Source organism: Marmota marmota, unplaced genomic scaffold (assembly GCF_001458135.2).
Source record: "Marmota marmota marmota unplaced genomic scaffold, marMar, whole genome shotgun sequence".
Lineage (NCBI taxonomy): Eukaryota > Metazoa > Chordata > Mammalia > Rodentia > Sciuridae > Marmota > Marmota marmota.
Window position 1 is genome coordinate 57,901,612 of NW_026000037.1, and position 22,565 is coordinate 57,924,176.

General features: G+C 34.4%; 1 protein-coding gene across 3 annotated transcripts in view; it reads right to left on the reverse strand.

Moving 5' to 3' along the window:
* Positions 1-22,565, reverse strand: part of Mettl8 (methyltransferase 8, methylcytidine) — a 90,883-nt gene that overhangs the window by 9,692 nt on the left and 58,626 nt on the right. For 2 of the 3 annotated variants that reach the window (XR_007350988.1, XM_015479310.2), the window contains exons 3-6: positions 18,013-18,104; positions 7,180-7,535; positions 6,142-6,191; positions 1,417-1,480 (exon numbers count right to left, since the gene is read on the reverse strand). Coding sequence is in view for 1 of the 3 variants with exons in the window: in XM_015479310.2 (XP_015334796.1) it covers positions 1,417-1,480; positions 6,142-6,191; positions 7,180-7,535; positions 18,013-18,104 (562 nt within the window). In the remaining 2 variants the exon portion in view is untranslated. The remainder of the gene's footprint in view (positions 1-1,416; positions 1,481-6,141; positions 6,192-7,179; positions 7,536-18,012; positions 18,105-22,565) is intronic. The other variant, XR_007350989.1, reaches the window with a different exon arrangement.

Here is a 22,565-nt window from a genome sequence, read left to right on the forward strand (position 1 = left end):
TCCTGTCTGAGCATCCAGAGTAGCTAGGATTATATGTGCCACTGCACTTGGCTTTTACTTACTTTTTTTTTTTTATTGGTTGTTCAAAACATTACAAAGCTCTTGACATACCATATTTCATACATTAGATTCAAGTTGGTTATGAACTCCCAATTTTACCCCAAATACAGATTGCAGAATCACATCGGTTACACATCCACATTTTTACATAATGCCTTATTAGTAACTGTTGTATTCTGCTACCTTTCCTATCCTCTACTATCCCCCCTCCCCTCCCCTCCCATCTTCTCTCTCTACCCCATCTACTGTAATTCATTTCTCTCCTTGTTTATTTTCCCATTCCCCTCTTATATGTAATTTTGTATAACAATGAGGGTCTCCCTCCATTACCATGCAATTTCCCTTTTCTCTCCCTTTCCCTCCCACCTCATGTATCTGTTTAATGTTAATCTTTTCTTCCTGCTCTTCCTCCCTGCTCTGTTCTTAGTTGCTCTCATTATATCAAAGAAGACATTTGGTATTTGTTTTTTAGGGACTGGCTAGCTTCACTAAGCATAATCTGCTCTAGTGCCATCCATTTCCCTGCAAATTCCATGATTTTGTCATTTTTTAGTGCTGAAAGTTTTACTCAACTATGTGTTTATTGTACATTTTTGTTAGTAAAATTTCCTTTCCTTTTTGTTAAAATTGTCTCTTCATTCTAAGGTAGTGCTCACTACCATTCAGGGATTTGTGCAATAATCTTAGGTTTTCCACTGTTTTTCTTATAGTCTAGGACAGTCTGGATTTGCATTAAATGCCTTCTCAGATATTTTTCTAAAGTTTTAATTCAATGAATGTCTACTGTGCCAGACTATGTGGAGGCTTTAGAGACAGATATGAATAAGATTTAACAGAAAATTTCAATTTTGGGGGTGGGAACTTGTTTACCCATATGAGAATTTTAACTAATTTTAACTGATCTCCTTTGAACTTAAACAAGTTGTTTGGAGTACAGTCACACTCATAGACATGAATTTTGTAGGTCACTACCATTTTGGTCATCTCTGTGTGCTGTTGGCTTTTCTAGGTCTACCAGTTAAATCTATCTTAAATTTAAGACAAGTTTGGGGCTGGGATTGCGGCTCAATGGTAGAGCGCTTGCCTAGCATGTGTGAGGCCCTGGGTTCGATCCTCAGCACCACATAAAAGAAATAATAAATTTAAAAAAAGTTATTAAAAAATTTAAGACAAGTTCTATTGCTTTAGGATAATTAATATCTTAGGCAGTCGATGACATGATTCTCAGAAGTCATAAAAATTCAGTTAAAATGGTTACAGATAATATTTGATTTAGAAACATTTCAAAAGAATTCCTCAAAAGCAAATAAATTTGACCTTATTAAATGGACTCCTTAAAGAAAATATGAAGTGTACCTTTACAAGCTCTACAGCTCCAGAGGCAAAATCACAACAATAAAGAAAGGATTCTGGGGTGTTCCTATGAAAAAGGAAGAAGTATTTAAATCTAGAGTCCAAACATGGTCAGGCTAGAAGAAAGCAAACTATAGATTTGATGTATTGGTAACTACTTCTTTAATAGAATTTTGGATGACACTTGGCTTGTCATTTCTCTTTTTTGAATATCACTTCCTGTACTGATTGAGACTTATTAATTACAGGGTAACTTTCAAGCTCCTGTTCCAGTTTTAAGGCCCCCCATTAGTTGGGCCTATTTGCTTTATAAAAAATCTTAACTCATTTCAATTGTCTTCTTTTGGATCTAAATACATTTTGTTTGACTTTAATTTTAAATATAGTAGCAATGACTGGTTAATCATGGGCAGGAATGTACTATGAAGTTTGTGGGCCAGTACCCTTCCTGATCAGCCTCTGCAGGCTGGTATCAAATAATTCTTGAGTCATGTTATACAGAAACATGTCTGAATCACAGAAAGAGGTCACCATGTCTTTAAAGAGTAATTTTAAGTATGGTCCTGGCAGTCATCATACTCCCACATGGGAAATCTCCAAGGCCAACATCCAACATTGCTCCACCTTCCTCCTTTTCCCCCCCAGCATGTACTGTAGTTCCTTAGCTTGGCCAGTCCTACCCTTTTCCAAGGACTCCCAGACTCTTCCTTCATTCCTCTTCCTTTCTGTATTACTCATTTGTCTCTTGGGCTTCTCACAGAAGCTCGAATGGGCAGAAACACATATGCACATTTATTTTATTTTAGACAGGGCCTCACTATGTTGCCTATGTTGGCCTTGAAACCTGGGCTCAAGCAATCCTCTTTAGCCTCCCAAGGAGCTGGTACTACAGGAATGTGCCATTGCACTGACCCACATACTTTTTTAATAGTATATATATATATAAACTTTTAAAAAAGAATAAAATGCTAACATAGTAATTCTTAGTTGTGTTTCTAAGTTATTGCCAAACATTTATTGAGCATCATATATGTACCAAGCATTAGAATACAAAGTAATAAATAAAATTGTCCAATACAATTGTAAGAGTATGGTTCTTGGAGCCAAATAGACCTATGTTGAAATCCTAGATTTGATAATTATTAACTCTGTGAGTTTGATCCACGACTTAGTTGCAACTGTTTATAATATATAAATAAATTCCATTTTTTTGCAGGGGAATGTTTATCTGTATAAAAATCTTAACTAATTTTAACTGGTTTCTTCGGAACCTAAATACATTCTGTTTGGCCTTACTTTGAAATATAGTAACAATGGCTGGTTAATCATGGGTAGGAATGGACTGTGGATTTTGTGGGCCAGTACCCTTCCTGATCATTGTCTGCAGGCTGGTATCAAATAGTTCTTGAGTCATGTTGTACAGAACCATGTCTGAATCACAGAAAGAGGTCACCATATCATTCAACAATAATTTTAAGTATGGTCCTGGCTCTTGTGCACTTGATGGTCTAGCTGGGATATGCAGAGAGGGCCAGCACCATAAGTCTTAAAAGTTCTGAAGGGGGATGATAGCATTGCTAAGTAAGGAGAAGAAGCAATGGTATGACAGTTTAGAGGTGGAAATCACATGTCAGGAATTAGAAGCAGAGCTGATCCTGGAGAGCCCAAGCTGGTATGTGGCAAGACATAAAGGCAGGCCTGGAAGCACAAAATTAGAACCTCTAATTTGATTCAAGAGGCAATTCATAAGCACAAATATGAATTTAGCAATATCTCACCCAGGCTCAGATTATACTCTTAAATGCTACTCACTGATGAATACTATGTTCACATATAATTCATTTATTCTGTGGCACTAGGAATTTGCATTCAATTTAAAATCTGTCTAAGTTGAAGTATAATAAATAAGACTTGGTTTTGAAAAGTTAACTGGTACTGAACCAAATGTAAAACTTGAACTGCTTGATATTTTTTCATCCATCTCATCAATATACTTCATTCCACCATTTACCCCTGTTGCTTCCTGTGAAATACATATAAATGTGATTTGTAATTTTCTAGGTGGTCACATGTGTTTGAAATGGTCTCAATTACCACTCAGATGCAAATTGCACATGTGGTATAATGGCTAAGGATGAGGATTATGGAACCAGACAGCTGAAGGTTTGAGTCTTGATTCTACCATTTAATTGTGTGACCAAGGGATAGTTAGTTACTTAAGGGATAATTGTATGACTGAGGATGTGACTTAAATTTGCAGTAGCTCTGTCCCCTCATCTTTAAAAGAGAGATAAATATGTCATCTAAAGTGGTTATGAGGACTGAATGAACTCACATAGTAAAGTTTCTGGAAAGGTACCTGACTCAGAGTAAGCACCCAATAAATGTTAGTCATTATTATATTGTTGTTGCTAATATTACTACTTCCACTATTATTAAAGGATATCTGCCTTGGCCTTTCAGGAACTAAAAAACTAACATGGTCCTCTAAAAACTTCAAAATAACTAAAAATGCTTTTTTGAACCCTGGTTTACTTAGCTTATTAATAAAAGTTCTGCAATCTACCTTTGAATATTTACTGAATACCCACAAGATATAGAACAGTCTAGGAACTAAAAGAAAGCATGTGCCACTTGCACATATCCTACCAGGACGGCAATATGACCTCTGAGACAGAATTCCCACTACATCAGCAGCCCAAGTTGAAGTCTTGTGACCACCCAATGACTTTCTGTAAAATCAGTTGACTGCCCTGGCCCTTATCCAAGCAAGCAGGTGCAAATATCACTACTACTACCACACCACCAAGCATTCTCTTGGCAGGGGGTTTAAGAATCAAATGATCCTTGGAGAATGACCTAACCTCCAATTCCAGAGGTCTAATTATGGTAAGGTATTCTGAAAGGGTAAAATATTAATCCTATACTCTCCAAAAGTGACGAATATAATTTCTTAGTTGATTTGGGGGGATGACTAAGTCCATCTTTTGGAAAATTAGTCACTGGTTGTCTTTTAAAGATGAGTGAATTATCTCAAGTTATTATTGAGCTACCATGATTTCTAAAACATATGAAGAAAGAAAGACACAGCCAGGAAGCAAAGAGTCAGAAGTGAGGGGAAAAGAACTTGTAATTATTAGCTGGAGGGAGAAGTACAGAGGGAAAAATGCAACTAACAAATAGGGAATCATTACAACTAACACATGGGGAATTGGAGATTGAGCAGTCGATACACACTGAGCTCTATATTGTACTGTGGGACAACCTGGAAAATCATATTGGGACAAAATATGCTCTTTACCCCAAGAAATATAAAAAGAGTAGCTGGAGAGATAAGGAATAAAGAAATGAGATGACAAATAATACCTTGAGAACAGCCATAAAATAAAATGCAATCTAATTGCCAATAAAGTGTATTTAAGTGTATTAAAAGTTCAGATATTATTGGGGTGAATCAGATATTATTGGGGTGAAGGAACCTGGCAATGTTTCAGCCCCGAAACTGGAAAATTGAAAACAGAATACGAAAAAAAAAAAAAAGGTAAAAAAATTCCAAAAAAAAAAGAAAGGCCATTCAAAACTGTAAATTTACCAGATTCACCTGTGCCTGGCCACTTTAACTAGTCATGAATTAGATAATACTAGGGAATTACTATTCATTATGTTTGGTTTATAGAAGTGTTGGAGAATGCTCTGATTTTTTTGGTGACACACCTGAATAATCAACATAAAGTGTCATGATGTTGGCATTATGTTAATAATTATTGAACGAGGTAGTGGGTTTATGGAAATTCACGGTCCTTGTCTTTGATTTTCCAGTGCTTTTACATTTTCATAATAGAAAGTTTAAAAGATCACATTGTTAAATTAAAAATTATGCACAATAAATGAAAATTCTATCAGTGGTTATGTTAGGATGATGGGTGATTTCCATCCCCTTTCCTCTAATGGAAATGTACTCTAATGTGCTTATGGCTGGTTTTATAGAGAAAAAATTATGTGAAAACTATTGTATAAACTTTGAAAAAAACACAACTTGACAAAGCAGCATAGTAAAAGATGTATGGCGAGTTTTATAAGGTATATATTCTTCTTTATGGAAATACTAACACACAGAGGTGAGATGGTGAACAAGGGGGAAGGTAAGGAGAATATCACTGTCTCCATCAGCTGCTCTTCTTTTTTAAGATTTATGATTAGTTGCTTCCACTTCCAAACAATCTCAAGCCTAGACACAATGATCTGATGTGCAAAAGTCTTATATAGGGTGTTGCTTCAGAAAATACGACAAAATAAAATGAGGACTAAGGTGTAAACTTTAAACTCAATTTTCTATGTGTAAAATGACATCTAAGTATCCAGGAGGAACAAGCTATCTCTGAAGTTGAACAATTCATAACTTGTTAAAAACACACACACACACACACACACAAAAACAAAAACAAAAACAAAAACAAAAAACTCTTGCTCTTTTCTTGTCTTCTTATCCTCATAAACGCAGGCTTCAAACACATGGTGGACAACCCGTGTCTGTGAAATACCATTTTCAGAGTAATTCCAACTTCATGTAAATTATTCACTGAGATTTCTTTTGGAAGATGTATTAGTTATTGTTTATGTGGGAATTAAGAACATCACTGGCATATACATGACAACATTTTTTCAAAATTTCTCAACATCTCATAAATACGCAAACTTCTGTAGGAGAAAATTCTAAATAAAACTCACTGCAAGGTGTTCAGTATTGGAAAAACACTATTTCCAGCACCACAGCCAACCTAAAATGAAGAGAATAAACAAATACCATGAATGCATTACATTTTCCTCACAATGTCAGATTTTCTGTTTTTTAAAAACAAGAAGTTTACTAGATCTCTGGGTATGGTAGGGCTTTCTATATTCAAAAACAATGAAATAAATCACAAGAATAACACTGAAAATTTGACTATGAAAATATTTTAAATTTGTATACACCAAACCCCAAAATAAACCACATTAAAACTTTTGCAATAAAAATGATAAAGGCTAGGGCTAATTAAACCTATACCCAAAGACATTCTGCTACAGAAAACAATTTAAATGTCCAGTAGTATAGAAATAGATATGTAAAAATTATAGTTTTCCACATAGTAAAATAATTTGCATTGAGGAAAATGTTTACAGAGAACTTTTAAAGATAGGTAAAACTGCTTATGTTAAACAAAAACAAAGCAGAACCCTAAAATGTGTGTACAATATAAGCAAAAGGAGAAAAAAATCAATAAAATTTTAACAGTGTTTAAATCCTTTGGGGACTATAGATAACTTTATTTCTCTTATCTGCTTTTTAGCAAATTCTCTGTAATCAACATATATTACCCTTTTAATCAGAAAGACAGGTCTTACTTTTAAAAAATAGAAAACAAAGGTCTACACTAGATAGAGCATATTACATATTTCACTTATTTCTATTTCACCTAAAGAGGTAACAACAGAGAGAGTAAATATGAAGACCAAAACGTTATAAATAGGTAAAACTGCTCTCACGGTAGAAATGAAAACAGTCAAATTTTTTTAAAAAGGGGGTAATAGAAATGAAACTGAAAGTCACAAAAAACTTGACTGATTAAAGACGTGAGTCCCTTAAGTATTATTTATGCATAAAAGTACACTGAGCACTTAGATTTGATCATTTTCCACCTAAAACATCTGGAACATTAATAAAACATATAAAACATGCATTTGAAAATGTTGTCACTTCCCATTATTGTCCCTTAAGTATAGTACCTCTAGTATTCTGAAATTGGCCCTGCTACCAGGAAACAATTCAGTCTTCAGGGGTCCTTTTCCAAGTTTTTTAGGGTCTAGGTTGGAAAAATCAGATCCTGCTTTGCTTGGGCCATCTGATGAGCCAGAACTTTTCTTAAAATGTTTTTTTTCTTCTTGTATTCTTGAGAAACAATTTGTGGCATTAGGTTTTATATGATCCCATGATGATTCTCTTGAATTCTCTTTAGTTTTTAGATCAATTGGAAGAATTTCAGGAAATTCCCTTAATAGCCAATTACGATTCTTGAAAAACTTATTCTTATGAATCTTGTAAAATACATCCCAGTATTTACTAGCTTCACTTTCATACTTATCTAAAAGAGAGGAAAAAAGAAAGTTATTTAACTATGAATCATATTTACTGTTAGCTACTGCTTTGGTGACTATTTTTAATAAATATTGTTAAAAATATACATTGTCAATAATTACATTTATGATTGAATATCTTTAGTCTTATAATAATTTTATTTATCTGATAAAAAGTTAAAATTAGAGGTTTGCTTACTTCTCTTCAAATTATCAATAAGTGAATTATTTAGTTCTACCCCCATAATTTTGCTTTTATCTTTAACAGTATGGCCATTTTTTATGAGGAGTATAATCAATGAGAATTACTTTCTATAGTCTAATATTGGAATCTTAACAATCACATATTTTACTAATAATCTTTGTGGATTTTTATTATCTTACAGAAAGGATACCTTGTTTTATAAGTTTCCATTTGACAAATGTGAAAATTCATGATCAAAACAGAAATTGCATAATTCAAATGATAAATCAGGTATGGTAGTACATGCTTGTAATCCCTGCAACTGGGGAGGCTGAGGCAAGAGGATGGCAAATTCAAGGCCAGCCTCTGCAACTTTCAAGGCCCTAAGCAACCTAGCAAGACCCTCTCTCAAAATAAAATAAAAAAAAAAATACAAAGGGGCCATGGGGCCAGGGTTAGGTCAAATGTCTCAAAGCTTCAGGCAATTCTTAGCCTCCTGATTCTTCCAATATGTACCTTACATTAAAATTTACTCCCAATCTTATTCATCCAACAAACATTTCTTGACTCCTATGAGATAACAGGCTAATCCCCAGGCTTAATCCATGAATTAAGAATTATTTTCAGGGTAGCTCAGTGGCAGAGCACTTGCCTAGTATGTGTGGGGCACTGAGTTCGATCCTCAGCACCACATTAAAAAAATAAATAAATAAACAAAATAAAGGCATTCTGTCCATACACAACTACAAAAAATAAAAAAAAATTTAAAAAATAATTGCTTTCACCCAATATAGACACATAACATTTTAAAAGTGGATGCAGATGATACAAAAGCTTTTTAATGGATATGGAGTATTTCCAAGATTTAGTTTTGGTGGGGAAAAGCAAGTTGTAAAATATCATATATATTATGCAACCATTCATTAAAGAGAGAGAGAGAGAGAGAGAGGGGCAAAGGAGGAGAAAAAATAAATGTGCGTATACACACAGAACCATTCATGTGTGTGTATATACACACTTACTTGTATAGGTACCAAATACCTCTGGAAGGGTAAGCACATATTAGTAACCTTGGATCTCTCTCAGGATATGAATGGAGGAGCTAGGGATCACGATGTGGAGAATTTTCATTTGAATTTGATCCATGTGAATTTCCTAATTAAAAAAATAAATTAAAACTAAAACTAAAAGATTCATATTCTTCATCATTATAAAGAAGCCCCTGTTCTCAGAACAAGCAGTTGCCTATGGTCAGGCTCATCATTGTTATATAGCCCTGTCCTGAAGCTTACAGTTTTCCTTTTCTTTCTTTTTTTATCTTTATGGCCTCCCACTATAGATCTCCACCCATCTAACCACAAGACTTCCTTCTCATCAAGACAATTGTATCCAGCAGCAGCAACACTGCTATGAAGTCAAGAACTCCAATTTGTACTTAAGATCTGAGAAATGAAAGTGAATCTTTATAACAAAAGAATTATGGGATGTTAAGTCCAAAACATGCTCACATCTGCACAAATTGAAGCAAGTCTATGTATGGTTTATCTAAAAATGTATATTTATCTTGAAAATAGTTCTATCTCCACTTTCAACAACTGGAGGGTACTTGATATACTGGGTAAGAAAACAAAACAACCTTCTAAAAATTAGACTCAGGAGAAATTAAAAAACTGCCAAATTTCCCAAGGGTCTTTTTGAACCTCTTTCTCTTCCTTTGCCTTAGAAACTCTCTTTGTAACTCATTCCACGCAGGTGAAAGATTTTATGCCTAATAAAAAGCAGCTAGAAGACCTATATTTAAAGATAAGAAGACCTACATTTAGTCATAGCTCTAGTATTTAGGTTTCCAAAGTCAAGTTACTTGAGAGGTAAATTTGAGCCTTAATTACCAGTAACTAGAATACTATACCTTGATTAAGTTTGCATATATTCCCCTAGGAATTAATGGCAGTGAAGTAGAGAGTACAGGGGAATATCCTGGCAAACGTATGTGCATAGCAATCCTATTTGTAATGGAAAAAAGTGGGAAAGAATTCAAGTGCCCAACGACATGGGAGCAAATAAACCATGCAAGTCAAACAGGGCAACTTTACATAGTAATTCAAAAATAAAGGATAATTTACTAAGAGACAAAAATCACATCACAGTAAACACACTGATGGTAAGTTTAAAATTTATTTTATATTCATTCATCACAGATGAAAATTTGAAGCAATGATAAGAATTTCATAATTATTAGGTATACTGTTCTATCTTTTGTAAAGTAGTATCTCTACATCTGACACAAAGATGAATAATCTTAGCTGAATTCTTCATTAACCTAGCCTACAGTTTCCTCATTTAATGAGAAAGTTGAATTACAGTTCTCCAAATTAGTCTGCTTAAGCTCTAAAAATTCTGTGTATTTTTCTATTAAGCCCCATGAATTTTTAAAAAACAAACATGATTAGTTTTACAAACAGCACAATCTTGAATTGGACTGCTGGTCTAAACACGAGCCTGTTGCTTTAGTTTTTTAAAGTTTATAAAGAAAATTAACCTGTAATAATGTGATTGCAATCTGTTTTAGATAACAAATATATGAGGCATCTAAATTGAACCCCAGTGTATGCAATTTTTAAAAAGAACTCAATTACTATTAGAAAACAATGGTTAATGTTTGCTAATATATCTATACTTTCAAGCTGTTTTTCAAGTCTTTCCCTCTCAAAAATTAAGAGAAAAAAAAATCAAACAATTACATGAACCATTATACCAATAACAACAATTAAAAATATCAATAGCTTTTAGAGAAAGACTGCCACTCATCTCTACTTCATTTTGAAATCACACTCGATTCCAAATAATGTTTATTTGAGGAGAGAAGAGTTAGCTACTGGCCTAATACTTGACTTGGGGTCCTTTAATTAGCAGAAAGAATTGGTAAAGTGATTCTTTTTCTTTTTCCTTTCTCTTTTTGGTACTGAGGATTGAACCCAGGCATTCCAAGCCTCTTTTTCTTTTAATTTTGAGAAAGGGTCTCCCTAAGTTGCTTAGGGCCTCACTAAATTGCTAAGACTGGCCTTGAACGTGTGATCCTCCTGCCTCAGCTTCTCATGTCACTGAGATTATAAGTGTATGCCATTATGCCTGGCCAGTAAAGTGATCAAAAAAAATTTTTTTTAAACAAAGGGTTTGAAAATCTCTAGTAAATATTTGGGCATATTTGTCTCCTTTTTAAAAATGGTCATTTAAACAGAAAAATCTATTTCAGTATTAGAAATTTTGGACTCACCTGAGAATTGGTTAGGAATGCAAATTCTTACATGACCCCTGTATTCACACCTTAACCCATGATGTATCAGACTACTCACCTGGCCAGGTGCCCATTTAAACTTATAAGGAATTCAGGAAGGCCCTGAATGTGGGTAAGTATTAAAACAATAAGGGCTAGGGGTGTAACTCAGAGGCCACTGGGTTTAACTGGTACCACCCCCTACCCAAAGATATACCATAGATTGCCAGGAAGTCTATGGAATAAAAATTTACCATATGAATCTAACAAATTACTTGCTTTCCCCACTATTCCTAAGTAGACAGTGGAGTATTCAAACAACCAGTCATGTTTTTGAATGGATTACAGATGCACCTAGCTAGATGTCCTTAGAGAGATCTGTATTAGTTTGGGCTTTCTACTGTAGATATCTGTAATGTACCTTAAATCACTGGGGTCAAACTAATACATTTATGAACTGAAATAAAGATGAATATACAAAAAATAACAATAATCACATATTTATGGTATGTCAAGTAGTATGTCAAATGCTTTACTTGGACTATCCCCTTCCCATTTAATCCTAATAATATCTCCTATATAGACATTGCTATTCCAATTCATAAAGAAATCCAAGGTCAGAGAGGATAAAAAAATTCCCTAAGGTCACCTTGCTAGAAGAAGCAGAGTCACGACTTAGATCAAGTCTGTCAAATTCTGAAAGTTGTGCTCTTAACCATTATATTAACACCATCTTCCTAACACAAAGTCATGATCATCCCCCAAAATATCTCTGAAAATGATGTTTTTCTTTTTTTCTTTCCTCTCAATTATGAAACATAAAGATGAAAATTAAAACTTCAGTATGACTTCTAGTCAGTATAAGTAAATTGTAAAAAATAACACTGATTATATTTAACCTTCCTTAAATAGATCAGATGTACAGAATTAACTAAATCTTATTTTCATATTGTATGAAATATAAACTATGCTAGGTTATATGATGAAATTATGATGAACAACAGTAATATAAAATACTCTGTAAGAATAGACGTGTGAGACAGAAAGAAAACAAAGAAGCGGCACCAATGGGTCTCTTACAGCTGTGCTTTAAGCAATATTTCAAATCAATGCTGGCAAATCCATAGTTCCCAGTGATGTGTGACAGCTTTTGAGGCCCCACGAAAGCTTAATCAAACTCATCATAATGAGGAGCACGAGACAACAAACACCTTTGATGCATGATTTAATTTCCTGAACTGCATGAGTATCTGTGATAACAGTGGAAGTGGAGGAGTTACTCTCTGACCATGAATGAAAAATGGTTTCAACCTGCTGTTAACCCCGCCACAAGTTCAGGTCAATAATGATAAAAAAAAAGTGTATAGTTTTGAGAAATTTATATCAATTTGATCTTGTCTAAGTGACCTCCTAACAGGTGTGTGAATCATTAATTTTTTTTGGAGAAACATTTATTTTTCCTTTTTGCATTCCTAAGTTGCCAATTCAGGGGTAACTGCTCCATGCCAGTGGCAGTAAAAGGGGTGTAGTGATCTGTTTAACAAAGCCAGATGAAGCAACTTCTCAATTATTCACTTACTAAATTCAATACTGCTGAAGAAGGAATATGGCATACTAACTATACTTAAATATTCAGATTCATTCTGAATCACCCCGAACATCATAACTAAAAAACTGAATTAAACCATTTATGTATCTGGCATATATGATATGATTAATATGAATTATGAAAATTTATTCTAAGTTGCCATGTAACAAAAAGCAATTTGAAGTTATTTTTGCACATCAATTACGCAAATACCTGAGCTCTCAAAGTTGGAAATTTCCACATGTCACTGATGAAGTTCATTGTCTAATAAAAGAGAACTTTTAAAATTTCTAAATTAGAAGTGTATTTCTGAGAGTGCTGCATGAAACTTTAAACAGTTAAAGCCATCTTAGAAACAAGTAGTCTATATTTATCAGCACACAACTTTTAAGATAGGTTATCCATGATAGCAAGACAGGCTAGGTTAGCATTGCCACCTTCACTGATTAAGGGCAGCTAATGAGGGCTATCTCACGAGTTCAGTCTCTGCAACTACCTTTGCTTCAAAGAACTTTGCCGTTCATTTTCTTTTTTTCATATAGAACATTCTCTTAAGTGGTAAGGTATTCACAAGGCAGGGTACAATAAGACTCTTATTATTTTACTAGATAGAGATGACCCATCCTAGGTAGGTAGTTATTTACAAAGATATTTTAAAGTGGAAATAGCATCTGCTTTTGTTATTAAGTTTAAAAAATCTGGGCTGGGGTTATGGCTCAGTGGTAGAGCACTTGCCTAGCACATGTGAGGCCCTGGGTTCAATCCTCAGCACCACATAAAATAATAAACAAAATAAAGGTATTGTGTCCATCTACAACTAAAAATACTTTTTAAAAAAAAGTTTAAAATACCTATTACATTAGCTATGTAACCAGCTGAGATATAACACACTGGAGATCTTCTTAGAAAATTATAAAATATAACCATGTAAACTCAAAACTGCCAAATATATCTTTCTCATTTCTGAGTTAACCTTCATTTAAAAGAAATATGAGCTATAATAAAATTTAAAAGTAATTACAAAAATTAAATGTGGAATCAAAAATCTTTAATCTGGCAATCTAACTGAATGAAATATTACTAAGGAGAGCCTGAATGCTATGCATTTTAACCATAGAAACAAGATTGTCAACCACCATTCAGCAAAAGATTATTATTTGTGACGCATAACTTCTTATTTTCAGGTTATGGGGGTGTTTCCTGGCATTGGTTCTCACCAACAGATGAGACAATAGGTGAGAAGTGGGAGACGGGAGTGACAGAAGAGTATAACATAGAGAGACTAAGAGAAATGGGCCAGAATTGGCCAGCATGGGAGAACAACCAGTACTTCTTCCCAGTGGCATTAATAAAGTGAGATAAGATCAATAAACAGTGCTCCTACTGAAAGAACAAATAAGGCTCATCATTGGAGAAAATGCCCGTTTATTGAGGAACAGCTCTGCATATTTATAGAGCCGAGGGTGGTTTGACAGTTAAACAGTTGAAGGGTTTGACAGTTGGCATGGGGTGTTTTCTGATTGGTGGGTAAGGATCATGTGAGCCAGCAGGGCTCACCATTGGACAGCTCTTCTTGGGGGATGGGGGAGTTAGTCTTTGGAACTGGGGCTACTCCCAACACCTACTGTATAATGATCTGTATACAGAATACTTTGTGATGCAAGAGCTTGGCTCTTTAAAAACTCTCCTAGGTAAGAAAAGATGGTTAACAGAGGCAGTGGTGAAAAAGACAGATCAAGGCTTCCTTGGGGTTCTCACAAAATTTGGGAGCAGAGCTTTTAAACAGTCTATTCACCCTGAACCCATATTCATCAGAGAATATCAAATTGGAAGCCTCACCCAGGGCTTCGGCAGAGTGGTAGGTCTATGAGCACTAGCAGAAACTGCACTATATGGCTCTCATTACAATGTCCTATCATTTGACATAGTTCCTCAGAACACAAGTCTCCCTGCAGCCTCAGCTACTTCTCTGTGCCACCTTGCTTTAAGTGTGATAAGATGGCCACTTCATAATGCACTCCTTTCCCTACAGTGGTTCCCTGACACACAAGAAGCCCACTGCACCAAATTGTGTTATGGGGGAAAACAGAGGGGACCCAGCAGAAACCTGTACGCCTTTGAGTCATTTTGAAATGGAATCTTTTGCTCTGTTTCTTCGAAGCAGCTAGAAAACTTCCACAGAAAAGAATGGACATACTAATAAGCAAATCAAATGCCTCAACGTGGCACCATCAGCCCTCTCTTGCCTGCTTTTCCTGTTTCTATAGAGAGAGGCCAGTCACCACCTTTCTATTTTGGTCACACTATGGTTCTGTGGGAACTGTCATTTTCCTTTACTGCGGTTTCCGAGGCCCTAAAATAACCTTCTCATTAGCTTCACTCAAGTTCATTGTTAACATAAATAGGACACAATAGGCAGCCGTGTACAGAGCACTTTAAAGGAACAGTATCAGCCATGCTCATCTATGTATGATCTGAACAGATATATTCAAAAGAGGGTTAAAAAAAAAACTTGGTTTTTTTTTTTTTTGCATTATCAGGAAATACACTGTGGATCATTTTCAGCTTCCTGGAAGTGAATTAAAATGACTGATAACTTTTAATTCAGTTTAGGCTTGACTCTCTCTGTCAAATCCAGGTGGCCACTAGCAGAAGTTTGAGTAATGTGGAAAATATGTCTGTGCAGCTGCTGGAAAAGAAGCAAAGTTATACTTCCTCAAAAACAGTGTGACAGAGTCCTGCAAAGGAATGCAATGTTGGCTGATCTGTAGGCAGTATTGCCACTGGTATGCACCCTCAAATCCAGCCCCAACACTCCCTGGCCATATTCCATCCTGGGACTGCACGGTTGGAACTTATAAAAACAGAATGATTCCACTGTAAATCAGGTGCTCTTCTTTACTGTCCATTCCCAAAGATACATTAGTGTTTAGGAGGAGGAAGAAGAACTACCTATAAGGCATAGCAAACAATGACAGAGGTTAAGACAGGTTATCCATGATACCAAGAGAGGCTAGGTTAGCATTGCTATCTTCACTGATTAAGGGCAGAGCTAATGAGGGCTGTCTCACTAGTTCAGTCTCTACAACTACCTTTGTTTCAAAAAACTTCAGCTTCAACTGTAGACTAAAGTTACTAGAATAATAGTTAACCACCAATGGAATTGATGATTTTTGCTGTTTGGCTTACACAGGAAGCAAACATTTTTCTCTGGGAGTTTCAGGACAGCTATCAATCTATGAAAAAAAAATTACCTTAGAACTTGTAGAATATTTTCTGTAAGGACCAGGTAGTAAGTTCTTTGGTCTTTGTTGAACACATTCAGTTTCTGTTGCTATTTAACTCTGTACTTATAGCTCAAAAGCAGCCATAGACAGTATGTCAAGAGATGAGTAAGTCTGTTTTCTAATAAAACTTTATAAAAATAGGAAGCAGGCTGGATACGGCCCATAAGCAATAGTTTGCTGACTCTCACTTTATCATTAGGTTATACTTACGTTGCTATAAGAATGATCAGAATATGATGACCAGAACCAAGTGTTCTGGCATCTAACCCATAGTATTAGAGGCCAGAATGGGAGCTATTCTTTTATGTGTGAGAGGTCTGTGGGAGTACTATAATTGGGAAGGAGCATGAGAAAGCTGCTAGGTTACTGGTAATATTCTATTTCTTGATGTGGGTGCTTTTTACATAGATATATTCATTTTCTGAAAATTCACTGAACTTTGTGAAAATCCATTTATAAATTGCATAAATTTCTGTATTTATTTGATACTTCAATAAACTATTTTTTTAAAAAAGAAAGAAAAAAAGAACCAACATGTTCTAAAGAAGATATAATTTTAAGAAAAATAAGGTGGAAAATCCCATATGGACAGGGTAGGACTTGGGCAGAGGATCTGTGGGTTCCCAGTTATGCAGTGAGGACATAGGCCAACTTCTTTTCTTTTCTCTTCTCTTTTCTTCATCCCTCCATCCTTTCCTTCCTGTGCTTTTTTAAAAACATTGTGAAAAGCATGCACAAGATAAAACTTAACATCTTAACCATTTTTAAGTTCAGTAGTGTTAAGTATATTCACACTGTTGGGAAACAGATCTCTGGAATGTCTCCATCTTGCCAAACATTAACTCTAAATCTACCAAATAACTGTCCTTTTCCCCCTCCCCCCCCCAACCCTTGGCAACAACTATTCAGCTGTTTCTATGAATTTGACTACTTTAGATACATCATGTAAGTGGATCATACAGTATTTTTCTGTTTTGTGATTGGCTTATTTTACTTAGCATGATGTCCTAAAGGCTTATTCGGTGGTATGTGACAGGATTTCTTTCTTTCTAAGGTGGAATAACATCCATCTTATGTATATACTACATTTTGTTTATAACATTCATCCAACATGGTTGTGTTGCTTCCACCTTTTGTCCTTAGAACACCAGTCTTCTTCCTTTGGCAGCCTCCTAGCAGCTTTAGCTACTGCTCTGTGCAACCTTGCTTTAAGTGTGATAAGATGGTCACTTCATAATGTATTCCTCCCACTGCTGTGGTCCTTTGACATACACATGAAGCCCACTGCACTGAGTAGTGTTGCAGGGAGGATACAGAAGGGATGTAGTAGAAATCTCTGCCTCTTTGAGTCATTTTGAAATGGTATCTTTTGTTCTGTGTCTTCACAGCAGCCCATCATAAATAGTGCAGCTATGAACATGGGAATGCAATCTCACTTTGAGATCCTGCTTTCAATTTTTTTTATGTAACCCTGAAATGATTTGCTGGATCATAATAGGAATTCTATTTTTAATTTTTTGAGAAACTTCTATACTGGTTTCCATAGTGGCTGCACCATTTTACAATCCCACCAATAGTGCACAAGGGCTCCTATTTCTCTACATCCTTGTCAACACTTTTCATTTTCTATTTTTTTGACAGTAGCACAGGCCAATTTTTTAAAAAGCCATTTGTGAAGGCTGACAAGACTTTACCTAAATTAAACTCTAAATACATAGGCCTCCAAGAAAAATGCTTTTGATCTTTATCGAAACTTTGATATGACTTTATCTTCTTCACTCAAAGTTCATGAATATGTTCAAAGTTCCTAGCAAGTGAAATGCACAATAGCATACTGAAAGTAGCATAGCAAGAAGAAAAATTTAAAGTTATATTTTCATATCTTGTTTAAAATGCCATCCATATGTGTATCTTCCAGAAAAAGCATTATGACTACCAAAAGACTAATTATAGGGTGAATACATAATTTATTTCATTAATTTTGGTCCTACTACCCTGGAAGAACTAGGAATTCTACCAAAGGGAACAAGTGGACTGACTGGCTTAGGTAGAAGCTATGAACTCCTAGAAACAATGACACCAGCTAGCTATGAACTGAACCAGTGGAAGGTAAGAGAAGTCTGACTCTAGGAGCCACAATGTCATTGGCTACCTTGCTCTTCTGGAATGACTTGCACAGCTGAATTTTCTTCTACTTTTTTTCTGGCTGCTTCTTCTTCTTCTTTAGACCACTGCATGTGATCCCTAGGGGATAAAAAAAAAAAAAAGAAATAAAAAGATTGTAAAATGTGCTTTATAATTGAAGAAGGCAGAAAAAAAGTGACCAGGGATTCCATCTTTTATTCTTGATTAGGCAAACACAAGTGATAACAAATTCCATGCTGAATGAATATACTTTGTATCAGATATCCCTCCTAATGGTGTTGGAGTGACCCTGCAACTCCTATGGTTCTTCTATTTTTATCTGGCCATGCTGCCAGTCCCAGCTACTTGTGGGAAATGGCTGCTAAAGTAATGTCCCCAGAACACTCTGGTGAATTACCTGTGTACTGGTACAGTTTGCTATTTTTTACTCCAAGGCTAATTTATTCGACTTTTTGTTTATTTATGAGCAGAGCATTCTTTAATAATATTTTAACATTATTTTTATAACACTTGCATTTTGTTACTTTACCATCAGATTCAAGTTTTTAAATGTTTGGTACTTACCCTGCAATTTAAAAAGTAACTTTAGATTTTTTTATTAGCTACCTTAGTTTCTGAAAATGAATTCATTTAACATTTAAATGGTAAAAGTAAACTGATACAGTATATAAAAGGGTCATTTTTCTAAGATCTAGCCCTTTTTTATAAGTATATTTTAGTTTCATAATTATTTTCTCTATATGAGAAGCTACTCCTTTGTGCTGTAAAAATGTCTCTTGTTGCCTACCATGTGTGAGGCCCTGATTTAATCCCCAGCACCACAGAGGTAGTGGTGGAGGTGGGGTCTTTCTTGGAACAGAAGCAATATCTATATACAAAAATGGTGATTTGGTTTTGGTTTCATTTTTTACAAAGCTGTGTTTCTTTTTTTACAAGAGGTTAGTTTATAAGTGAGTGATACAATTTCTTGAAACAAATCATTTTTCTACATAAGAAAAACAACAACAACAACACACCCTACATTCAAGTCCATATAGCCTACTGATATCTTCACCTTCACACTGTAACTATATATTTGTAGTCATCTGATTGATGAAAAAGGAAAAATTATAAAGTTCTTGAAGATGCATCATTAATGGTGACTGACAAACATTAACTAAGCAGTTAGAATAATCATAACTGCAACCATTTATTATTTATTATATGTCAGGCACTGTTAAGCACATCTCATACATATTTGTCCTATCTAATGCTTTCAAAAATCCTGTGACAGGGTTTTAATCATGTTCATTTTGCATATGAAGAAATAAAAGTGTAGTAACTCACTCACTCAAGGTCCTATAGTCAAAAGGTGGCAAAACCAGAATTCAAACCCAGCTTTATGTCATAACAAAGTCCACCTTCTCATCCATTCATCTATTATTATCTACCAACACAGTAGGGGATACTGAGAGATTTTAAGACTTAATCTTGTCCATCAAAGGCACCTGATGAATGGGAGTATAGTCAATTAATGCTGGCTAGGGCAAAGAGGAAGGCTTAAAGGGAAGGTTGGTTTGGGATCAGGCTGGGGATTGGGCAGTGGAGCAATTACTTTTGCCATTAAGAAGCTGGCAATATGGACAGCATATTACAGGAAATAATGAAAAATTCCATTTTGATTGGTTCTCTTCGGCAACTGCAGATGAAGTTGGGATCTGGGTAATGGTCAGATTTCAGAGGATTTTAAGTTATGTGCAAGATGCAATGGAGTGGGGAAGGACTGGAGGCAGACCAATTAGACTGTTGCAGTGGTCTAGGAGTAATGAGTACCAGGACTAAGGTGGAGATAATGGAAAACACAAAAAGACAGTGGAGTGGGAGACACAGAAAAATCATAGTTATGACTGGAGATGAACTCGATATTAAAGGAGAAGAAGAGTAAGAGTCAGGAATGATTCCAAGGTTTTAACCCTTAGTATCTAGGAAAGCAGGAATAATGATTACAGAGTAGAGTTGCTTTGGGTAGAATGATGAGAAGCTTGATTCTATTTTAACTCATGTTTATGCAATCAGATATCAGAGGATAGAGTCAGGTGACCAAACTAAAATACACTATGGAAAGATAAGAATCTATTATCTTTTTAAAAGGATCAAAAATGGTACACTGGATCTCTAAGAAAAGGGAGTGAGAATGTAAAAATCAGAGTTTCACAGATGAAAATTTAACCACCAGTATTTTTTAAAAAAAAAAACCCAGTTATAACCCAATCATTAAGAAGCTTGTCATTTGCTTTAATAAATGAAATTAGAATGGATTTTTTGTTATGATTCCTTTTAATAAATGTAAGTAATTATAAATGAATTGAGGCTGGGAACTATACATTTTGTATGTGTAAATATAGAGGCTATAGCATGACTGTTATAACATTAAAGGCAACAAGTCATCTGCTTAAAAAATAGTGTTACTAAGGCTGGGGATGAGTTTCTCACCTATAAATTTTTATAACACATAGGAAGAAAACAGAACAATTGCTTTCTCTATAGAGAACCAAGTGGTGAGCCAACAAGAGTATATGGAGTCTTCAGCTTGATTAAGCAAGTGTTTTATTATTTATTTATTTAAAAGCATGTGTTTAAAACTGCTGGTTTAACTTCCTACTTCTTAAGTATTTAATAGATTTGGTTATTTCTTAAATTGTCCTAACATCCTTATACTGTTTTTTATGTTGTTTCATTTTCTTAACTGTTAAGGGAATATTATACCCCAAGTTCCTGCAGAACAGATTTTCCCACTATATAGTTAACAGAATCCGCTCAGAAACCTACAAAATGTTCCCACTCTATTTATGGGGACTTCCTCCAGACCTGCTGCTTTATGGCAGTTCTTTATCTTATAAGTCTGATTCATACAAACCAAAATCCAACAGCCAGCATTAAGAATCACTCAAATATTTTTACAAGTAATAAATACAACAATAGAATTTAAGCACAGAGACAAATAACTAATAATAAAACTGAAATAATTAGGCTAACAACTAAAACGAAAACCAAAGACAGAAATGGTTACACTGTTTTGGCTTATGAAATGTACTGCTTGGGATTTATTTTAACAAAAGAATAATAAAGTTCTATAGAGAAAATATCTGTACAAAGATGTTCATTGAACATTAAATAAAATAGCAAAAAATTGGAAACAAACTCAGTCATAGGGGAATGAAAAAATAAGTTAACTCAAAGGAATATTATACAGACATTTCCAAAAAAAATTTTACTACCATGTGATAACATCAAAAAGTATTTGTGAAATTAAACTAGGTTAAAAAGGCAGATTCCAAAATTGTGTTTGTGTTAAAATTATAACTGTTTAAAATTATATACACATTGAATAAAGATGCTAAATGGTGAAATAATAACAATTACATTAGAGTAGCAGGATTAAGAGAGAACTATCTTAAAATTTCCTTAATATTATAAAGCTATTTCAACTAAAAATAATTTTTAAAAGCTATATTTATATAAATACTATACTATATGTTTAAGACGTATAATGATGGTCATTAAGACTTTTATATCACTGTTCATGGGGGAAAACAGTAATTCTTATTATAAAAGGGAACTTATGTTTCCTTAGAAAAAGAAAAAAACTAAAAAAAAGGAATTGAGCAGAAAATGCAAAATATACTCAATACTTTTCATGAAAATTTAGAAAAAAGAACACTCAAAAAAGAAAATAAAAGGGAAGTTTTTTTTTTTTTTTTAGTAAGACAAATATTCATAATATGACTGGTAAAATTGGCCTCAGGATTTTGTAGTATTTATCTGTCCTGTGATCTCAGTTCATATATTACATATATATATTTCCCATTCCTTTTATATCTATGGTATAATTAAATGATGATTCTCTGTTTTAACTTTAAGCTGATGGTGGCAGCAGTCTAAATAATTGCATTTGTTTTGGTTTGAAGAAGTTAAAAGACACACATTCATACCATACTTGTTTAGCTTGTATACTAACGTTTTTGAAGATTATACCTACAGAAAATTCTTCTAAATGTGGGGACGCTTCATATTGTAACTCTTAATATTCAGATATTAATGAAGAAAGCACCCAGTGTAAACTACATAAATAGACTGTTTTCTTGTCTTTGTTATTTACCGTCTATATAAAGGTCTCAGTATAGTATAGTATTTATTTATTTACTTACTTACTTATTTATTTCTTCAGTGCTGGGGATCGAACCTAGGTAAGGCCTTGTGCATGCTGGGCAAGCACCTTCCCACTGAGGTATACCTCTAGTCCAGAACATAATTTAAAGACAAATATGAGGCGGCTAGGGAATTTTAAATAAAATATTTATTTTTAAGTTAAAAAAAACAGGGTTTACTAGTTTCAGCCTAAAAGTATTTGAATAATTCTTACTTCTATAACAAATTCATATTTATTATATACATATTTTTCTATACAGCTCCAAAATCTTCATCATAATTATGACTAATATTGTATAGGACTTAGTTTGGGCCATGATGAAATATCTGGTAATGGGCTTAGTCTCCTTCTATAAAATATAAAACTGGATA